The 16,855-nt window shown below is 37.7% G+C and overlaps 1 protein-coding gene across 4 annotated transcripts in view; it reads right to left on the bottom strand.

Moving 5' to 3' along the window:
• NPAS3 (neuronal PAS domain protein 3) overlaps positions 1-16,855 on the bottom strand; it is an 868,173-nt gene that overhangs the window by 431,931 nt on the left and 419,387 nt on the right. For 3 of the 4 annotated variants that reach the window (XM_059059545.2, XM_067028590.1, XM_067028589.1), the window contains one exon: positions 9,098-9,180. In XM_059059545.2, coding sequence (XP_058915528.1) covers positions 9,098-9,180 — 83 coding nt within the window. The remainder of the gene's footprint in view (positions 1-9,097; positions 9,181-16,855) is intronic. The other variant, XM_059059547.2, reaches the window with a different exon arrangement.

The raw sequence follows: 16,855 nt of genomic DNA on the forward strand, positions 1-16,855 counted from the left end.
AGGACGAAACATTAATCTAGATAGAAAATACATGCTAAGGTCAGAGCGGTGTCTGCTTCATCCAAGCCCAGCAACTTAGAAGATAGGCACATTGCAGATGGCAGATCCAACTGACTCCTCTGATATTGGTTTGCCAAATTAGATAAAGGACAAAACACATCTTTTTAATAAACCCTATTTCAAAAGTTATGATTCACTCATATATACACTTCGGTTTACACCCAGGCCAGTTACTAATAGAAGTTGTGAATTAACTTCCATCATGAAAAACATTTTCCTAATATCAATGCTGACATCTTATCTGAGGTAAAGATATTAGAGAGAACAATGGACAAATTTCTGCTTTTCTTTGCTTTCCTTTTTTTTTTAAATAAAAATACTCTAAGCCTTACATCCAATTGTTTTACAGCTCAATTGATAAGGTGTGTTCCTTTTTTTTGTTGTTGTTCAAGAAAATTTAAAAGCAACTAATTTAAATATGCAAAATTATCTTGAGTTGTTCATACGTGAACTTAAAAGCCGTGCAACACAGGAAAATTAAGTAATTATGCCTCCAAGTTATTTACTGCAATTAAGCTCATTTATCATATGCAAATTAGTGCAAACTGGTCTCATTAGTTACTAAATTACTCAATATGAGCTGAACAATGTAGCACTCCAGTTTGTAATGAAAAATCCCTGTAGAGGCAAGCAGTATCAATTAAGCTAATCTGCATATGCAAATATATTCACTAACTTTCTCTTTTTCTATATTTAGTTTTACATTTTCTTACTATTCTGGATCATTGGGAAATTGCAGGGTCACTAACCTTTTTCTCTTTCCTCTATTACAGCTAAAGAATGCCTCTACTAGTTGAATTTTATTTTATTTTAGCACTGATGTCCGGCAGGATACCACTTTGCCAACAAGGGCCATAAGGAGTAAGAGATGATTGTTTCTTTGATACTTATAAGTTCCAATAAAATAATGATCATTTTCCTAGAGATGATCATTTCTTTGATACTTGTAAGTTCCAATAAAATAATAAATAAGGGTAAAATTCCAATTCATCAATAAGACAGAAAATACACTTAACATATTCCCTCTCACAGAAGTCTTTTGAAAACACTGCCATCAAATGTAAAACGAATGTTGACTTGGCTAGGCAGCATCTTACGTAATAATTTTCATGTTTGTATTAGTCAGTTTTTGAGCTGTTTTAGGTATTATTCACTTTTCTTTGTCCAGATGTTTGAATTGTACTAGTCTACCTTTCACTGTCTCTTGCTGAATGAGATGACAGAAGATGCTAATAACAGATTTGGCATTCTCCAGCCCCACTCTAACACAGTGGTAAGTAGCTCTTTTGCCTATACATCTACTTTCTCTAAAGGATCTTCTTAGTCTTCTACAATTGAGTGGGTCTCAGATACTGAAGCAGTGCTGTGGCTAGAAATACTTAAACGATAACAAAGATACAAAACGTCACAAGGTATTTTCATTTTGTTTTCCTTACTACACTAAACCCAAATTTTTAAATATTTCCGGGAGAGAATCCATATGTTCTCATTTGTCTAACAAGAATTCTGCAGGGCCAAAATAGTATGTAGACCAACCATGATTCCAGGGTATGCCCTTAAGCGATCTTCAAAATATGACTAAAAATGGAAACATAGATATTTAAATGTAAATCCTAATTTTATTTTATTCTACATCTCATCCATAACAACCTCTTTTAAATCTAGGCTATTCTTTCACTTCTACTCTCTATTCCATGGTTGAAGGTGTTACGAGAAAGAAAAACCACACAATCAAAATCTGACATTTCACTGAGATCTGTGGCATTGTCCATATTAACGCACACAAACCTCTGACGACTTTGCTTATCAAATAGAAAAATAGCTACATCTGAGTTCCCCTCTTTTTCACCATTTTAAGAAAATACATACTTTAGTTAAACTAGTCTGCTAAGGTGATGGCCATATCCGTCTTCTACAGAGAGTTGTTCTACCAAAAAATAATCCTTTCAAGAAAAATTATTTCCCTAATTATGCTGAGGAAGACAGGCAGTCATGCGACTTCTCTGCCCAGCCTTTTCTGTGCACTCCCAGGGAGAGACCCTCAGGTGTTATACTGTAATACTGGAATGTTCTTGGTGAGTCTCTCTTGGTCTTCCTCAAAGGGTCTGCACATGGTATTCTCTTTCATTTATGGGGTTTGAATGCCATAAGAGTAATACAAAAATGCCTTAACACCCAGAAATAATGCAGAGTCAATAACAGATATAGGAGGGTTCATGCAACATAGACAAATCCAAAACTAACACCGGGATGCCACACTTCCACCGTTATCTCCCTTTAAGGAATTTCTTATAGAATATTTTTATGCTCCCAAGACTTCATTTAAATAATAATTTTAGTTCTGTACCATTTATATACAAAAGTGTGGGTATTTATGATTATATTCATCCAACTCACAAAATTTCATTTATTGTAATATCCAAAACTAGTTATGGATAAAAAACATCCTTCAGGTTTTTTTGTTTTTTTTTGCGGTACGTGGGCCTCTCACTGTTGTGGCCTCTCCTGTTGTGGAGCACAGGCTCCGGACGCGCAGGCTCAGCGGCCATGGCTCATGGGCCCAGCCGCTCCGCGACATGTGGGATCTTCCCAGACCGGGGAACGAACCCGTGTGCCCTGCATCGGCAGGCGGACTCTCAACCACTGCGCCACCAGGGAAGCCCTATCCTTCAGTTTATAAGTAATAGTTATTAGTAATGATATGTATTACTCAATGTCAGTTATATAACATACACCTATCTGTAGTTCACCATAATGTGCTCACAATGAATACAAATATAAATCCTAAAGATCTTCCACATACAAGGTTTGATCTGATTGCTTTGTTTTGACACCTGTGAGGTAAGTAAAGTGGCATTACTATGGAATATGCAAAGACAATTCCACAGTTTCATATAACACTTATATAAGCTTTATTTACAGAATGAAAAAATAACTTAAACCCTTCTGCTAAGGGCATGCAAATAATTAAAGCACTCCATTCATAAATCTGGCACCTAAGGGAAAGTCATTCCACTAGTTAATTTTATGAGTTACAAAGATGATATTTGTTACCATTTTCTGTTTCGTTAACTTTGATGAAGTAAAATATGAATATTCTATCTGGTCTCTAAACTGGAAAAGTAAAAGTAAATATCCACTCATATTTTTAATATTAAGGAATTATGAAGTGAGAACAATAATGCCTAAAGAAAGCTTTTAAAGCAGGAACCAAAGTAGTGCTTAGTCACAAGTACAATATTCAGGAAAGATATCACATAATGACCTAAAGTTCTTGGATTTTTACTTAGCCTGTCACAAATAGCACAGTTCTCAATCTTGACCCCTTGCCCTTCTGTTCTTCCTCTTATTGATAAGAGTCAAAGAAGAATAAAGTCAAATAAACGCCTTGACTCAGGCCCAGTGTCTACACCTTATAGTTGTGCAGCTGCGAGGCTGACATCCCTTGAATGCCTCACCTCTCCTGCAGAAGATGCCCCTGTCCTGAAATCCATTCGTGAAACAGCTACAGGTTCACTGGGGCTACAAAGGGTCCTAGTCAGTAGTGAGGCTTTTGTGTATATGATGTGAATGGTGGTCCCAGAATTACACAGTACACAGCCCGGGCAATGGCCTTGCCGACATACACTGGTATTGGATCATTAAATTGGAAAATAACTTTGCAACAGTTGATTTTTATATTGACAGAATCACCATTATGTTTTTTTCTTTTCCCCTCTCAGGAGGAAAGAAGTCACATTTTAAAGGATCCACCAAACTTTCTAATTTTTCCTAAGAGAGTATATGGCTAATAAGATGCACACAGCAAACACATATATTGTAGCCCACAGAATGGATGGATCAAAAATTAAGGAGTCTGTCTTCATCCCCCACCCCCAGCTCTCTACACCAAGGGGTCCTTAGCACGCTTTTCCACAAAACATCACTGGGGGCATGAGGAACAGGGAGGCTTGGCACCTGGTGCAGAGAATACCCAGGTATTTCTTGAACCCCATCCTGGTGTTCAGAACTGATCTCTATTTTACCCTCCAATTCCATCAGATCCCTAATCCTGTTCACTCCAAATATAAATTCTTTCCTTTTATTACCACTGTCTTTTAAGATGTCTTCATCATTTCTTGGCAAGTATTTATAATCTGACATTCTGGGTTCAAATTCAGCTCTCACTTAAGTAGCCATGTGAATGTTAGTCAGTTATGTGAGTTTTCTAAGAAATCTTAGTTTACTCAATTGTAAGACATGCAATCAGAGCACCTGTCCCACAGGTACATATTGTAGGTATTAACTGATGATATAAGCAGAGTAGCACAATACATAGAACTTAATACATACCAATAATTCGATAAATTTAAGCTAAAATCAAACTGGATTAGGCCTTTTCTAATTAAAACACACTTCTCTTGGTATATTCATTAGAAATGCAAGCTTATAGGTATAATCAAAATACTCAATGACAAAAAATAAAGGTTAATTATGATATATCCACAGTATGGAATGGCATATAGCCATTAATAATAATGAAAGCTTATCCTTTCCTAATGCAGGCATGACCACTAGATATTGATTTTTAAGAAGTTGATTGCTAAAGAGCATATCATTGACCAATGCTTGACCCCATGAATCTCAGAAATATAAACATACTCTAAGCAACATTAAATACAAAATTTTCCTGTAACACTACCTTCTCATCTCTCATCCATCCTTTACTGCAAACATCCAGACACTTGTACCTTCTATCACTCTTTCAGTTTGTCTTCCGCACCTAAATTTTTACTGCAATTGTTTTAATTGACAAAACCCATGACATCTCTTCAGTGGTTACCCTACTGAAGGATTTATATCCTCAGTCACCTTGATACGCTTTCCTTAAGCAAAATCAAATCCTGTGGTTTCCTCTTATCTTTCTGTTTACTCCTTTCTCATTTTCTACTTGCATCTTAAAGTGATGATATATACGGGGTTGCCTCTCCTCAACCCTTTTCTCTCTTTGTTCCATATCATTTCCATCCATCTGCAACTCACTGATTGATTTGAGCTACCATTCATCTACCCACTAGTGATCAGTAATCCCCAGCCCTATTTTTACCCCTTGCCTTGATCTTGCTCTAGAGGATCAGACTCTGGTTTCCAACTGCTTACCTCTTACGGACTTGGCTATGTAAGAGGATATCCCTTTCAACCTCTCTCAGGCAAGAGTATCATTAGGTAGCTAGTTACCAGTCTAGAAAACCTGTGGTCATTGTTAACTCCTATCATTCCCTAGCCTTTCATATATAATTCATACCATGTGCCAATACCTCTATCCCAATTCCATACCGTGTCTCCATTAATAGAGCTTCTATCTTGGATAAGATCTTCATTTGGACTGTTGTAATAATTTCCTAAATTGTCTCTTTATAATAGCTTCTCACAACCCAAAGGCTTCCTAGACTTTATTTTAATAACAACTCCAGAAACAAACCAAATATTTACCTTGTCACTCTTGTTATGAAAGCCTTCTCCACAGGCTCATTGCTGTTTATAGAATCCTGGCTTGGCTCACTAGGCCTGTGCAATATGGATCATAAGTTCTCCATCTTTATCTCTTACATGCTTCCCTTCCCTGTGCATGTAAAACAGCCATCAAATTGAATAGCTTAACAGTCCCCAAACAAAATCTATTATGACTTGCCCCCATGCCTTTGTGTTTGACATTTCTTTGATTGCAATATTCTTCCATTGTATTTGCCTAATAAACTCCTATTCATCCATCAACAACTTGAGACGTCTTTTCTGATGCCTTGTGGCAAATTCAGAGCCTCACTCTTTCGCAGCCCCATAGTACTTGACCACTGTGATGCTTCTCACTTTATGAAGCCTCCTGGTTCTTTAACCAAATGACTGCACACTAGTTAAGGAGAGCAGCCATGTGCCTACTACAGCAAATTCTGTTGTTACTAAGTATTTAATTTTTTTCGTAATGATGATAAACTGTGATAGTACAGACCACGCCTACCTTGTTGACCACACAGGGTTTTTTTCAGATATTTGCAAATGAAAGAATGGTAGGAGAGAAGGAAGGAAGAAAGAATTCATCCCAATGCCATGAGTCAACCAGATTCAACTATGGACCTCCTGAAGGAAAATAAGGAAACCATCTTACCCTAGCAGACTACTGAGATACTTTGAATGTGGTACAGACACCGAACTATGGGTTCAAGAGTTACCCTGCTAGGAGGGAAGATATCTAACCAGATAGCTTAAAGGAAGCCCTTCCTGTTACTACTACTTCCCAACCCCTTCCTGCCTACAATTCTAGCATATCATTTTGAGGAGTATATACAGTTCTTCCCCTCCATAACCTTTGGTTTTAGAAATCTAATGTTAGGAATTTCTAGTTTCTATGACAATTTCAAGACTATCTAGTGCAACCACACTTGGATGTCTGACTGTCTTGAAAGCATCCTTATCAAGCCACCTATACTTCTCCTAAGGCTAAAGGCTTTGAGCATGTTGGAGATATAGACAGCCCTATTTGCAAGTTTTGTTATATGAAGGTGATTTTTTTTTCTATTCAATTTTCATCCCTTTCTCTTCTTTCTACAGTCTGAAGCTACACAGAATGTATCTAATCTTTTTTTTTTTTTTTTTTTTTGGCATGAGGCCTTCAGATAGATAGAGAGGATATTAATGTCCCTTTTATGCCACGTGTTTTCCACACATAACTTCACCAAGCCCTTTGCCACACCTCATGTGACACGATTTCTGGTTCACAAACCCATCTAGTTATTCCACTCCCAATGACATCCAGCTGTCTATGTTTCTCTTGAAGAGTGTTGTCTAAGGCGGGTGTGACCAAACCAAAGAGCAGAGAGCTCAGCAGCCTCATCTGGATCCTCTGCTCTCTCAACAGAGTCCAATGTTGAACTGGCACTGGGGACAGCCATCCTACATTATAACTCTAGGTTGCTCTCACTGAGCTTATGTTCCATTCAAATTCCTAAGTTTTGTGTTTTAAATTAGTTTCAAATTCTTGCAGTTCCTAAGTCCGACTCCTTAGAGAACACTGAATTCAAGATTTCCAGAGAAAATTTACAGGATGATAGAATACTGTTTGAACCATTTCTCTCACTGACGAAGTCTTATGCACTGACTGCGTCAGAATATAAATAGGAGTCATCCTGGATCGCATCAGAATCTAACAATGTACAGTTGGCCATACGTATCCACAGATTCAACCAAGACGGATCAAAGATACTCGAAAAAAATCCAGAAAGTTCCACAGAGAAAAATCTAAACTTGCCACATGCTACCTACGATCTACATAGCATTTACATGTTATTAGGTATCACAAGTAATCTAGAGAAGATTTAAAGTATATAAGAGGACATGCGTAGGTTATATACAAATTCTATGCCATTTTATATAAGGGACTCGAGCAACCACAGATTTTGGTATCCACAGGGGTCCTGAAACCAACCCCCCACAAATACAGAGGGACAGTGCTATATCACTCATACAAAACTTATAAAGGAGATTATGCACAAAAATGTACAGAAAAGAGGGAAATAAAAATTCAAAGTTTTAGAAAGAAATATCCTCTCTGTAGCCCTGAACCTAATCTACTGGAAAGGTAATTCAAAACTTTATGTGCACAATAGAATAGCATCTCCCAAGGTATAGTTCAAGAAACATCAGTTCTATGGGATGTTAACAGATAGTAGTGGAGAAATGAGAAATATTGAAATAAATAAAAATAAATAAAGTAAGACTTTTCAGGGCCTTAAATTTGCAAATGTGAATTGTGACATCTCAGACCTAATGAAACATCAAAATTATCTCAAAGGGTTGGTTACTAAGAATAACAAATTCCTGGATTTCACCCTGAAGATCCTGATTTACTAGGTCCAGGAGAGGCTCAGGAGTTTGTCCTTTGAACAAGTGTCTCAGGTGATACTGAAGCTGCCAGTCAAGGAACCATTTTGGAGAACCACTCTGATTTGACCATGGACATGTGATGATAGCAGTTTTCTAGCGTACATATTGTCAGAAATAATATGGTAGATTCAGTACTACTTTTGGCTATCTAGAAAATGAAAGCACCATAGAGGCCTTTTTTTTAAACAAAAAGTTACTCTGAATGGACAGGAATCTGGAGTTTAGCTTTATTTTTACCCCAAATCTCATCTAAGAAAAACATAACCATCTTTTTCAAATAAGATGCCTAAACATCCCACATGTGTCTGCTTCTCTAATTCCATGTTAAAAATGTATTTTACATAGTAAAGAAAAAAAGCTTTGACAAGGGCAACATTTATCCTGGAAACAGAAACAACGTAGAACAGTTACCCCGTGGATAAAGGAAGATGGGTCAAATTGATGGCAAAGTCTTAAGAGAACAAGTTTTGAGTAAGTGAGGTGCTAAGTTTGTGATTAATTTTCTCCAAGACTAAATAACTACAGGTCCACCCTAGTCACCCTCACATTTATTTGTCATGAAAGTCACTGGAAAAAATCAAATTATTACTATTTGTCTCCTTTTACTTAAAAATGTACTCTAACATCTCACCCTGACAGTGACTGTAATTTGGGGAAACAAACATTAGGATTGGAAGCACTTATGAATACAAACTCAAGCAAAGAACAACTGAAATTTGACAACACATAAAAATGTCACACTACTTTCACAACAAAACTTTTTGCTCTTCCAAAAACAATATATAGCTCCAAAGACACACACACATATGTCCACTTACAAATGCAGCACACACAATCATTCTGGGAACAGCCAGCTACTATACATTGTGCATCAACTGAATAGTGCAATTCATCTCAATTATTATAGCACAAATAATACTTGCCCTCCCTTTCTCATTAATATGCTCTCAAGGGATGGCTTTCTAAAAAGAAAAAAATAAATTCATAAGAATTTCAGAATTCCAAGATAAAATAGCAACAGTCATATACATAGCTGCAATAAAAGACATTGTTATAAAAAGACTAAACATGGATTTTTCTTAGTAAAATATAAGCAAGCTTCTTTTTCATTTAAAGGTACCTGCAAAATGTGACTTCCCAAATGTGCTTCAAATACTTCAATGGCCAGTGCACTGGGGCTTCTCCTTCGCTGTGCACCTATAACTTAAAAGAAAAAGAAAAGAAAAGAAAGAAAGAAAAAAAAATTAAGTTGGGGCTCTGATTTACACCTTCAGCTTCATTTCTCTGTGATTGTATCACTAGACAGCTACTATATCAAAGAGATCTGAGAGAAACACAACCCAGTGTTAACTTTGGTTCTGAGTTGCCTGAGCAAAACCAGAGCCTAGGGTGAATTTCCATCTCAGAATATCAACTTCTACAAACATTAAAAATCATATCCAGACTTAAAAAAATTTTCTTTTCATTTTTGAATTATTTTTCCTACACTGGAGCAAAAAAAAAAAAAAAAAACAGAAAACAAAACAAAATATGATTGTTCACGTTCTTTTAAAATAAATTGGTAAACCGTTTTTCTTAAAATTTAGGTATCGTTATTTTTAAAGCATATACATATTGCCTTTTCCTCCCAGAGAAACCTGAATGTTTAATATCCTCTAGGCTAGGAAAAAGCAGACAGGACTTTTTAAATGTTCTAATGCAATAACTTAATCATAATTTAATAAACACAACATGTTGGCTAAGAGATTCTCATTAATGACTGTTTGCACTAGTGTTAAGTGTCTCAGGATGGCTGGATTTCATATTTACTGAACATTCACATGTAACTATCCCTACAGGACCTACAGGGAGCCCAGGTGGATGTTTGCCCAGCATGTGTCTTGCAGGTCAGTGACTGTTTTCTTATCTGTATCCTTTTGTTCTCCTACTAACTTATAGTTTGTCTTTCTCTTCCTGGCATACCCTACATGTGCTGTCTGCAGGCACATACACCCAAAGGGCCTCCCAATCCCTAACAAAGGAGCTTAATGCATGATATTTGGGGATCCAAAATTGAGGGCCTTCTCTTTACAATTTTTGTTTTTTTGGGGAATGGGGTCACAATTTGCTTTTGAATCTGTTCTGGCTATTTTCCCTGTTTCAAAAAGTTCTCAAACATAAAAATCAATTTGCTTTCCAATAATTTATGAACAAAAATATTCACAACTTTTCCATATTTCCAACAAGTACATTCCTTATGTCTTCCTGCTTTTCTTAAAAATTGTATGCCAAACCTCTATTCTCTCAAACCTAGACACTATAAATTGAAAATAAAATCAAATCCCCTACTTTCTTACTTCTCAAAACACTTTCAGCTAGTTGACAAGAAAATTCCAGCAAAATGCTGCTGGGATAATTCTGCTTCGTTTCAGTTACTAAGTCAGTCAGTTGGATCCATAGCTTAGTAGGGATTATAATATAAATGTACTTATGATTATTGTGCTGTGCAAAATAGGCAGTTTACCCCTGCAATTGCAAGCTAATGTCTGCCAGGTCTGAAAGGCACTTTGAAAATAGCATGAGTGGTAAGTATCATTATCACTAGCAAGAAGAAATAAAAGGGGCATTATTTTCAATGGGAAAATTTATAAAATATAATTGAAGAGTGATTATTATCGAAGAATATTCCAGTTGGAAGGGATCTTAAAGATCTCAATTCCAAATTCTTCATTTGCTTCAGAAGCAAAACACACAACTAATATTCTTAAAATAGAAAAATCAGTTTTCTATCCTAAGACTAATCATTACTGTAAGCATAGACATATGATTTTTAAATTTTTAATCTAAGATGTACTTAAGACAGTACTACTGGGTGTGTGGCATTTCTGATTAATTTCCTATTCTAACATGCACATTACTCCCTTCAAAACTCCTTTGGCATTTTTGATAATGCAGCTGTCTTGCTGAATACTGTTTTCAGTTTCTAGAGTGTTAATTGCACATTATGGTAGCTTGGTGTGAATGATCCCACATGAATAAAATCTGCAGTTCTTTTTTTTTTTGTTAAGATTGTTGTGGGGAGGGGAGATTTGGGGAGGCGGAAGGGGGGTGTTGAAAAACTTCAAAAGTGTCCACTCTGTTTTTGAGGCAGTAATTAGGATCCAGAAAGCTCCTTATTAATAGTTCATAATTTGGGGGCATTTCAGGACTTCCAACTATGAATTTCAAAGTAAACCATTGTACCTCACAGAAGAAATGCATTTATCTTAGAGAACATATACTATTCTCCAAAGAACTGGATTAAGAGTGGGGCAAGAGAGCAACAGCCACCAATGTACAGAGGACCCTAAAACATCACAGGAAAGGAAAAAAGCATGTTTTTCTACTAGAAGGCCCAAGAAGCATGCTCCAGTAATGACTGCCCTCTAGAAGCACGGAAACAGGTGACTACAGTGGGGTCCTGCAGGGGTTATTTAAGCCTGCCCATTGATGGCCTTTCTTTTCCTGCCTTTCCTCAACTTAGGGCTCAGCTGTTCTCTAAGTAAATGTTGCAAATGCATAAATAATTAGGAATTTTATTTTAAAAGCTCCTTAGTCAGCCTGGGGATCCTACATGCCTTCATCAGCTCTTCTATCCATGAGTCCTTCCTGCATAGATATTTTTCTTTGTTCTTCAGACCCTCTAGAAATCTGAGTGTGCATTCTAGTACATGCTAGCATAACATACAAGCATCTTGTAAGTGGTTTCATGCTTTTCTCTTCAATGGCATTTTTATGGCACTGGAACTTCTCTTGATTTATATGTTTTGCACTTATGCAGGTGATATGGGGCTGTAATGACAGTTCCTAATTTTACAACCAACATAAATATGTTAAACAGGAGTCCATTATGCTCCCAGTAGAAGCCCAGCTCTGACTGTAGCATTATTGGTAACTGAATAGATGTTAAATAATGTACTTTTTATCTTGTAGCTTTCATCCTATCACAATTTGGTATTTTGAGTATTGAGACAATAATCTGATAACTCAGGAACGATGCAAACAGTTATTTTGTTCCTCTACGTTAATGTCATTGTGTTTATGGAGTATCATTCATGCTTAAAGAAAAACTAAAGAGGCATTTCCTCAGTGAGGCTCATCATTCTCAGAAAAGTAATACACTGCTTATGAAGCTCTCTCAGATTGTTTTATTTTGGAAGTTGACAGTTTCTAAAACCATTTGGTAGCCCACACACACTGCATACTTCTTATTGCTGAATAGGTCAATGCTTTATGTGATCTACAGACACTTCATTCATTTGTCTGTTCAATTAAAAGACACGGCGTTTGAAATTTAAAGAACACTAAATTAACTAAAAAATGCACAGCGCATTGCTAAATAAATGGAACACGTAATCCCATATCTGTGAGGATTATATCTCTTAAGTCACTGACAGTGAGATGTGAGAGTTGTATAAACTGAACAGGTTATATAAACTGTTAAAAGAAAAACAAAATCAAGCTATAGTAATTCAAATTCGATTCAGCATTTACTGAGTACCTATTTGACACTGAAAACTGCTAGCTAATGTAGAGTAACTAGTATTATAAGACCTAATAAACGTCCCATAAGAAAATTTTAAGCAATTCAAAACAAACCTAGGCCCAGCATATAATTATCAAGACTACAACAATGATCATCTCATGTTTTTCAAGGGTTAGAAATAAAATACCTAGAGTTTTAAGAGACTTTAAATGGAAGACATATAAAGGGAGAAAGATTTTAAAAAATCAACTAAAGAAATTCTGATTGTCTCAGAATGCTAAAATGATATGATGAATCATTAGGATTGTGCCTTTGGCCTTTCTCTCATTAAAAAATAGAAGACAGAAGAAAACCCCAATCTGAAATATGTATCTGAAAAATTAGTTTTGTCCCTCAACAATGTCAGCAAAAATACTCTAATCTAGACTCTTCCACATAACCTTGTGAGGTAGTCTTTGAGAATTAATTAAGTGCAGTAAAAGACAATTCCTCTTTGGGGAAATATACCACACACTCCCAGTCATATTCCTAACCAGTGCCTGTCACCTTCGGGGATGCACAAACACCAGGAAGGCTGAGGATTATCGCTCAGTGGGAGTTTGACCTATTCAGCCAAAAGGTCAGCTTGCCACATAAGAACCCATTACAAAACAGAAACAGGACAGCTCAGTGGACACACATAATGAAAGAGGGAAAAGTCACGAGCCCTCCTTGCCTTGTGTCCTACATTGCCCTTTTCCTCCCAACCCTCCCCACCCCCATTTCCAGAGAAGTTGGCACTGGCCCAGCTCCTCACCAGCACAGCTCACAGTGGGAAGGTTAAACCACAGGCAGGGAGAGAGAAAGGGGCTCATTATTTCAGGGATCACTTGAAAAAGATATTCAAAGGTAGAGTATGACATCGTGAGGCAGGATTTCCAAGAGTTTGTTTTATTTGGAAGAAGTTGTCATTAGCAGATAGGGAAGACCATTTTAGAGCTACTTTCTCATCCAGCTCTCCCTCCATGGGGAGCAGAAAGGCAGGATGGGTGAATGTAGCCTTAACATTCTGCAGGTGCTATTTCAAGAGTAAAATCATCCACCGAGTAAAAAGGCAAGCTTTATGGGTACCCTCTGAATCTGTCATCTAAGGGGCAAGGCTCTGTTCCCACACTGAGCTTGGGGGAAGAGAGGACTGAAGGGCATGCTTAATGAAATCCAGACCTCACTCCCTGGGCTTTAGCACTTGGGCTAAGCAAAGTCAGGGTCTGGGAAAGAAAGGAGTACAGAATGCTTAATGAGTCTTTCCATGGCTACCAAAGAGAAGAAAAGGGATTTCCTTTGAAGAATGTCAATTAGCCTCCCTCACTGTAGGGCAAATGAAGCCAGGGAGGGTTTTCCCAGGAGCCTTAGAAGTTTATGAGGTATGCAGTTGTGTGTGCGTGTGTGTTTCCCTTTATATAAAATAAACATTTATATGCCTTCATTGACTATGGGACCAATTCTTCATTCTGACACTAATTCTCACAGCTCTGCCTACTGCCCAGATTCATAATTTGTACCCTTTCAACGCTAAATTCCTCATTGTTTGTGCATGCCCTAAACATTGGGGGAATTTCAGGTTGGGATGGAGATGATACACTCAAATAACCAGTGTTAGGTACCAGCTTAACCCATACAGCGGCACCAAAACAGAAACTCTATTGTCAAAAGCAGGATATGTGGAGTTTCCACACGATGCATAATGCAAATATCTGAAAACAAAGAATAACAATGCTTTTACAGTGTACTTTCAAACAAGATTCGTTTTTTGCCACTTAAAATACAGGATAACTGAGGACCAGAGAAGAGAAATAGGGACAAGTATTATTCACGCGGCATTTGAATGTTAGATTAACATTAAATATAAGAAGGAAAACCTCCCATATTCAAAAATAGTACAGTTTGGGTTTATTTTCAAATTCATATCAAGAATATTTTTTAAAATCAAAAAATACAGCTTAATAATTCATATCGCAAACCCATTAACACATTAGCCATTTAGACAAAAGAGGTATTTAATCTATTAAAATAATTGAAACTCTAAGAAGTCTTATGCTGATTCAAAAACTTCTCTGATGCAACACATTTAAATTTCTCCCACATTTTAAGTATGGATTGAATATATTAGGGAAAAGCATTAAGGGTGATATGACTGTGAGAGTATTAATATTTACAAATGAATTGCTGAACTGAAGAAGAAGGAACCATGTCTGCTTTTCTCAAAAAAGTCTATCTGTATGGCTTTAACTAGTACAAACTAAGGGGAAACACAACATTCAGACATATCTGTTTAAACAAGGATGTGTTTATCATGCGCTTCTTATCTTCTGAAGAACTAAGTAGTATTCACATATTTTTTAAAACTTTTCTTTACAAAACTTTTCTCCATCAAAATGGCAAAATTGGGCTTCCCTGGTGGCGCAGTGGTTGAGAATCCACCTGCCGATGCAGGAGACACAGGTTCGTGCCCCGGTCTGGGAAGATCCCACGTGCCGCGGAGCGGCTGGGCCCGTGAGCCGTGGCCGCTGAGCCAGTGCGTCCGGAGCCTGTGCTTCGCAACGGGAGAGGCCACAACAGTGAGAGGCCCACGTACCGCAAAAAAAAAAAAAAAAAAAAAAAAAAAAAAAAAAAAAAAACAACAACAAAATGGCAAAATTGTCTAAAAGTGAAATAGCACCCAAGTATTACTTTAATAAGTCTTGGAAAGGTTTTTGTACAAATTACAGGGACTTCTTTTTAGTACTGAGTTTCCATTTTAGAGTCATTTTGGGACTTGCCTGGTGGCGCAGTGGTTAAGAATCCGCTTGCCAATGCAGGGGACACGGGTTCGAGCCCTGGTCCGGGAATACACCACATGCTGTGGAGCAACTAAGCCCGCACACCACAACTACTGAGCCTGCGCTCTAGAGCCCGCGAGCCACAGCTACTGAGCCCGCAAGCTACAACTACTGAAGCCCACAAGCCTAGAGCCCGTGCTCCACAACAAGAGAAGCCACTGCAATGAGAAGCCCGTGCACCACAACAAGAGTAGCCTGCACTCGCCGCAACTAGAGAAAAGCCCACACACAGCAACGAAGACCCAATGCAGCCAAAAATAAATAAATAAATTTATATTAAAAAGAAAAAAAGTCATTTTGCCCACCTGCCTTGCTTTTCCATTGGAAAAGGAAATGAGACTTAACCAAAGCAGATATTTCTTCATCTGTAGCTGGGGAAAGAGGAATAGCCATTCTCTGACAATCTGGAAGTTACTATAGGAGCTATTACATTTACCTTACACGGGCTACATAGAAGTTGATTAACATTCTTCTTGAGGGAACCGAAACTTCCCCTTGACAATGAAATTCTTAAGGCAACGGGTTAAGCTGCTGTTTGGAGTGACAGCACCTGAGGGAATGATGAAGCCCTGACGGTCAACATCTCTGAGAACAGAAACCTCGGGAACATACAGGCATGATCCACAGTCTAGGCTGAAGGTTGGGGAGTGGGGCACATGAGGGGAATCCTTAAGAGATGCATATGGAGGTGTAAGGGCAGGATTGGACTAATAGATGAAGGCATGCTTTATTTCTTGCTACTTCAGAGTAACTGTTGCAAATCCAAACAGGACTTTCTGAAAATGGTAGGTAGTAATCATTCCAATTTAACTTTCTTAATCATTTCCATAACAATGGATATTTTTTTAAAAAGTCACTTTTAAAGGACCCGAAGTCCAAACACAACTCCAAGTCTTTTCTGAATGTATTTCTTGGCTTCAACAAATTGATGCTACAGGGGTTGCTTTGGATGCAAAGTTTAAAGTTAACTATTTAATTCCCTTTACATAGTGAAGGAAATGAAAATTTCCTCTTTGTATTTACAAAATAAATCAAATAAAAAAAAATAGATCCTGACTAATTCCTGTCTTTGGATTCCAGCAGAGATATGGATATCATGAATTGCACTCCCTCTCAATCTGGGGAAGTTTTAAGAGTGAGGCAGTTATAAAGTGACTTCAGAATGAAGAATGTAGACTAGGAGAAACTTTGAGTGAAACTCTGAGTCAGATTTTTAACTAACGTGAACTCAGCAAGAAGATATCAACGAATTTATTCTGGCTTCAGGGCTATAGAAGCAAACACGTACTGAACCTCACTACATGGCAGGCACCCTGCTACGCACTGGGATCACAGAGATGACCAACACAGAGTCTACTGAGCGAGGCAGTCCTGTGTGATAGAAGGGTCCTGTGGGCCACAGGGAGTGGGCAGCGCAGACACCAGCCCGGGCTCAGAGCCTGAACACGTGTCTGATGTGGGAAGGTGCTCTGTCCCTTGAGAACCATCTGCAAGCTCTATAGCTCTGAGCTGCTTC

The sequence above is a fragment of the Kogia breviceps genome, chromosome 3, assembly GCF_026419965.1.
Source record: "Kogia breviceps isolate mKogBre1 chromosome 3, mKogBre1 haplotype 1, whole genome shotgun sequence".
Lineage (NCBI taxonomy): Eukaryota > Metazoa > Chordata > Mammalia > Artiodactyla > Physeteridae > Kogia > Kogia breviceps.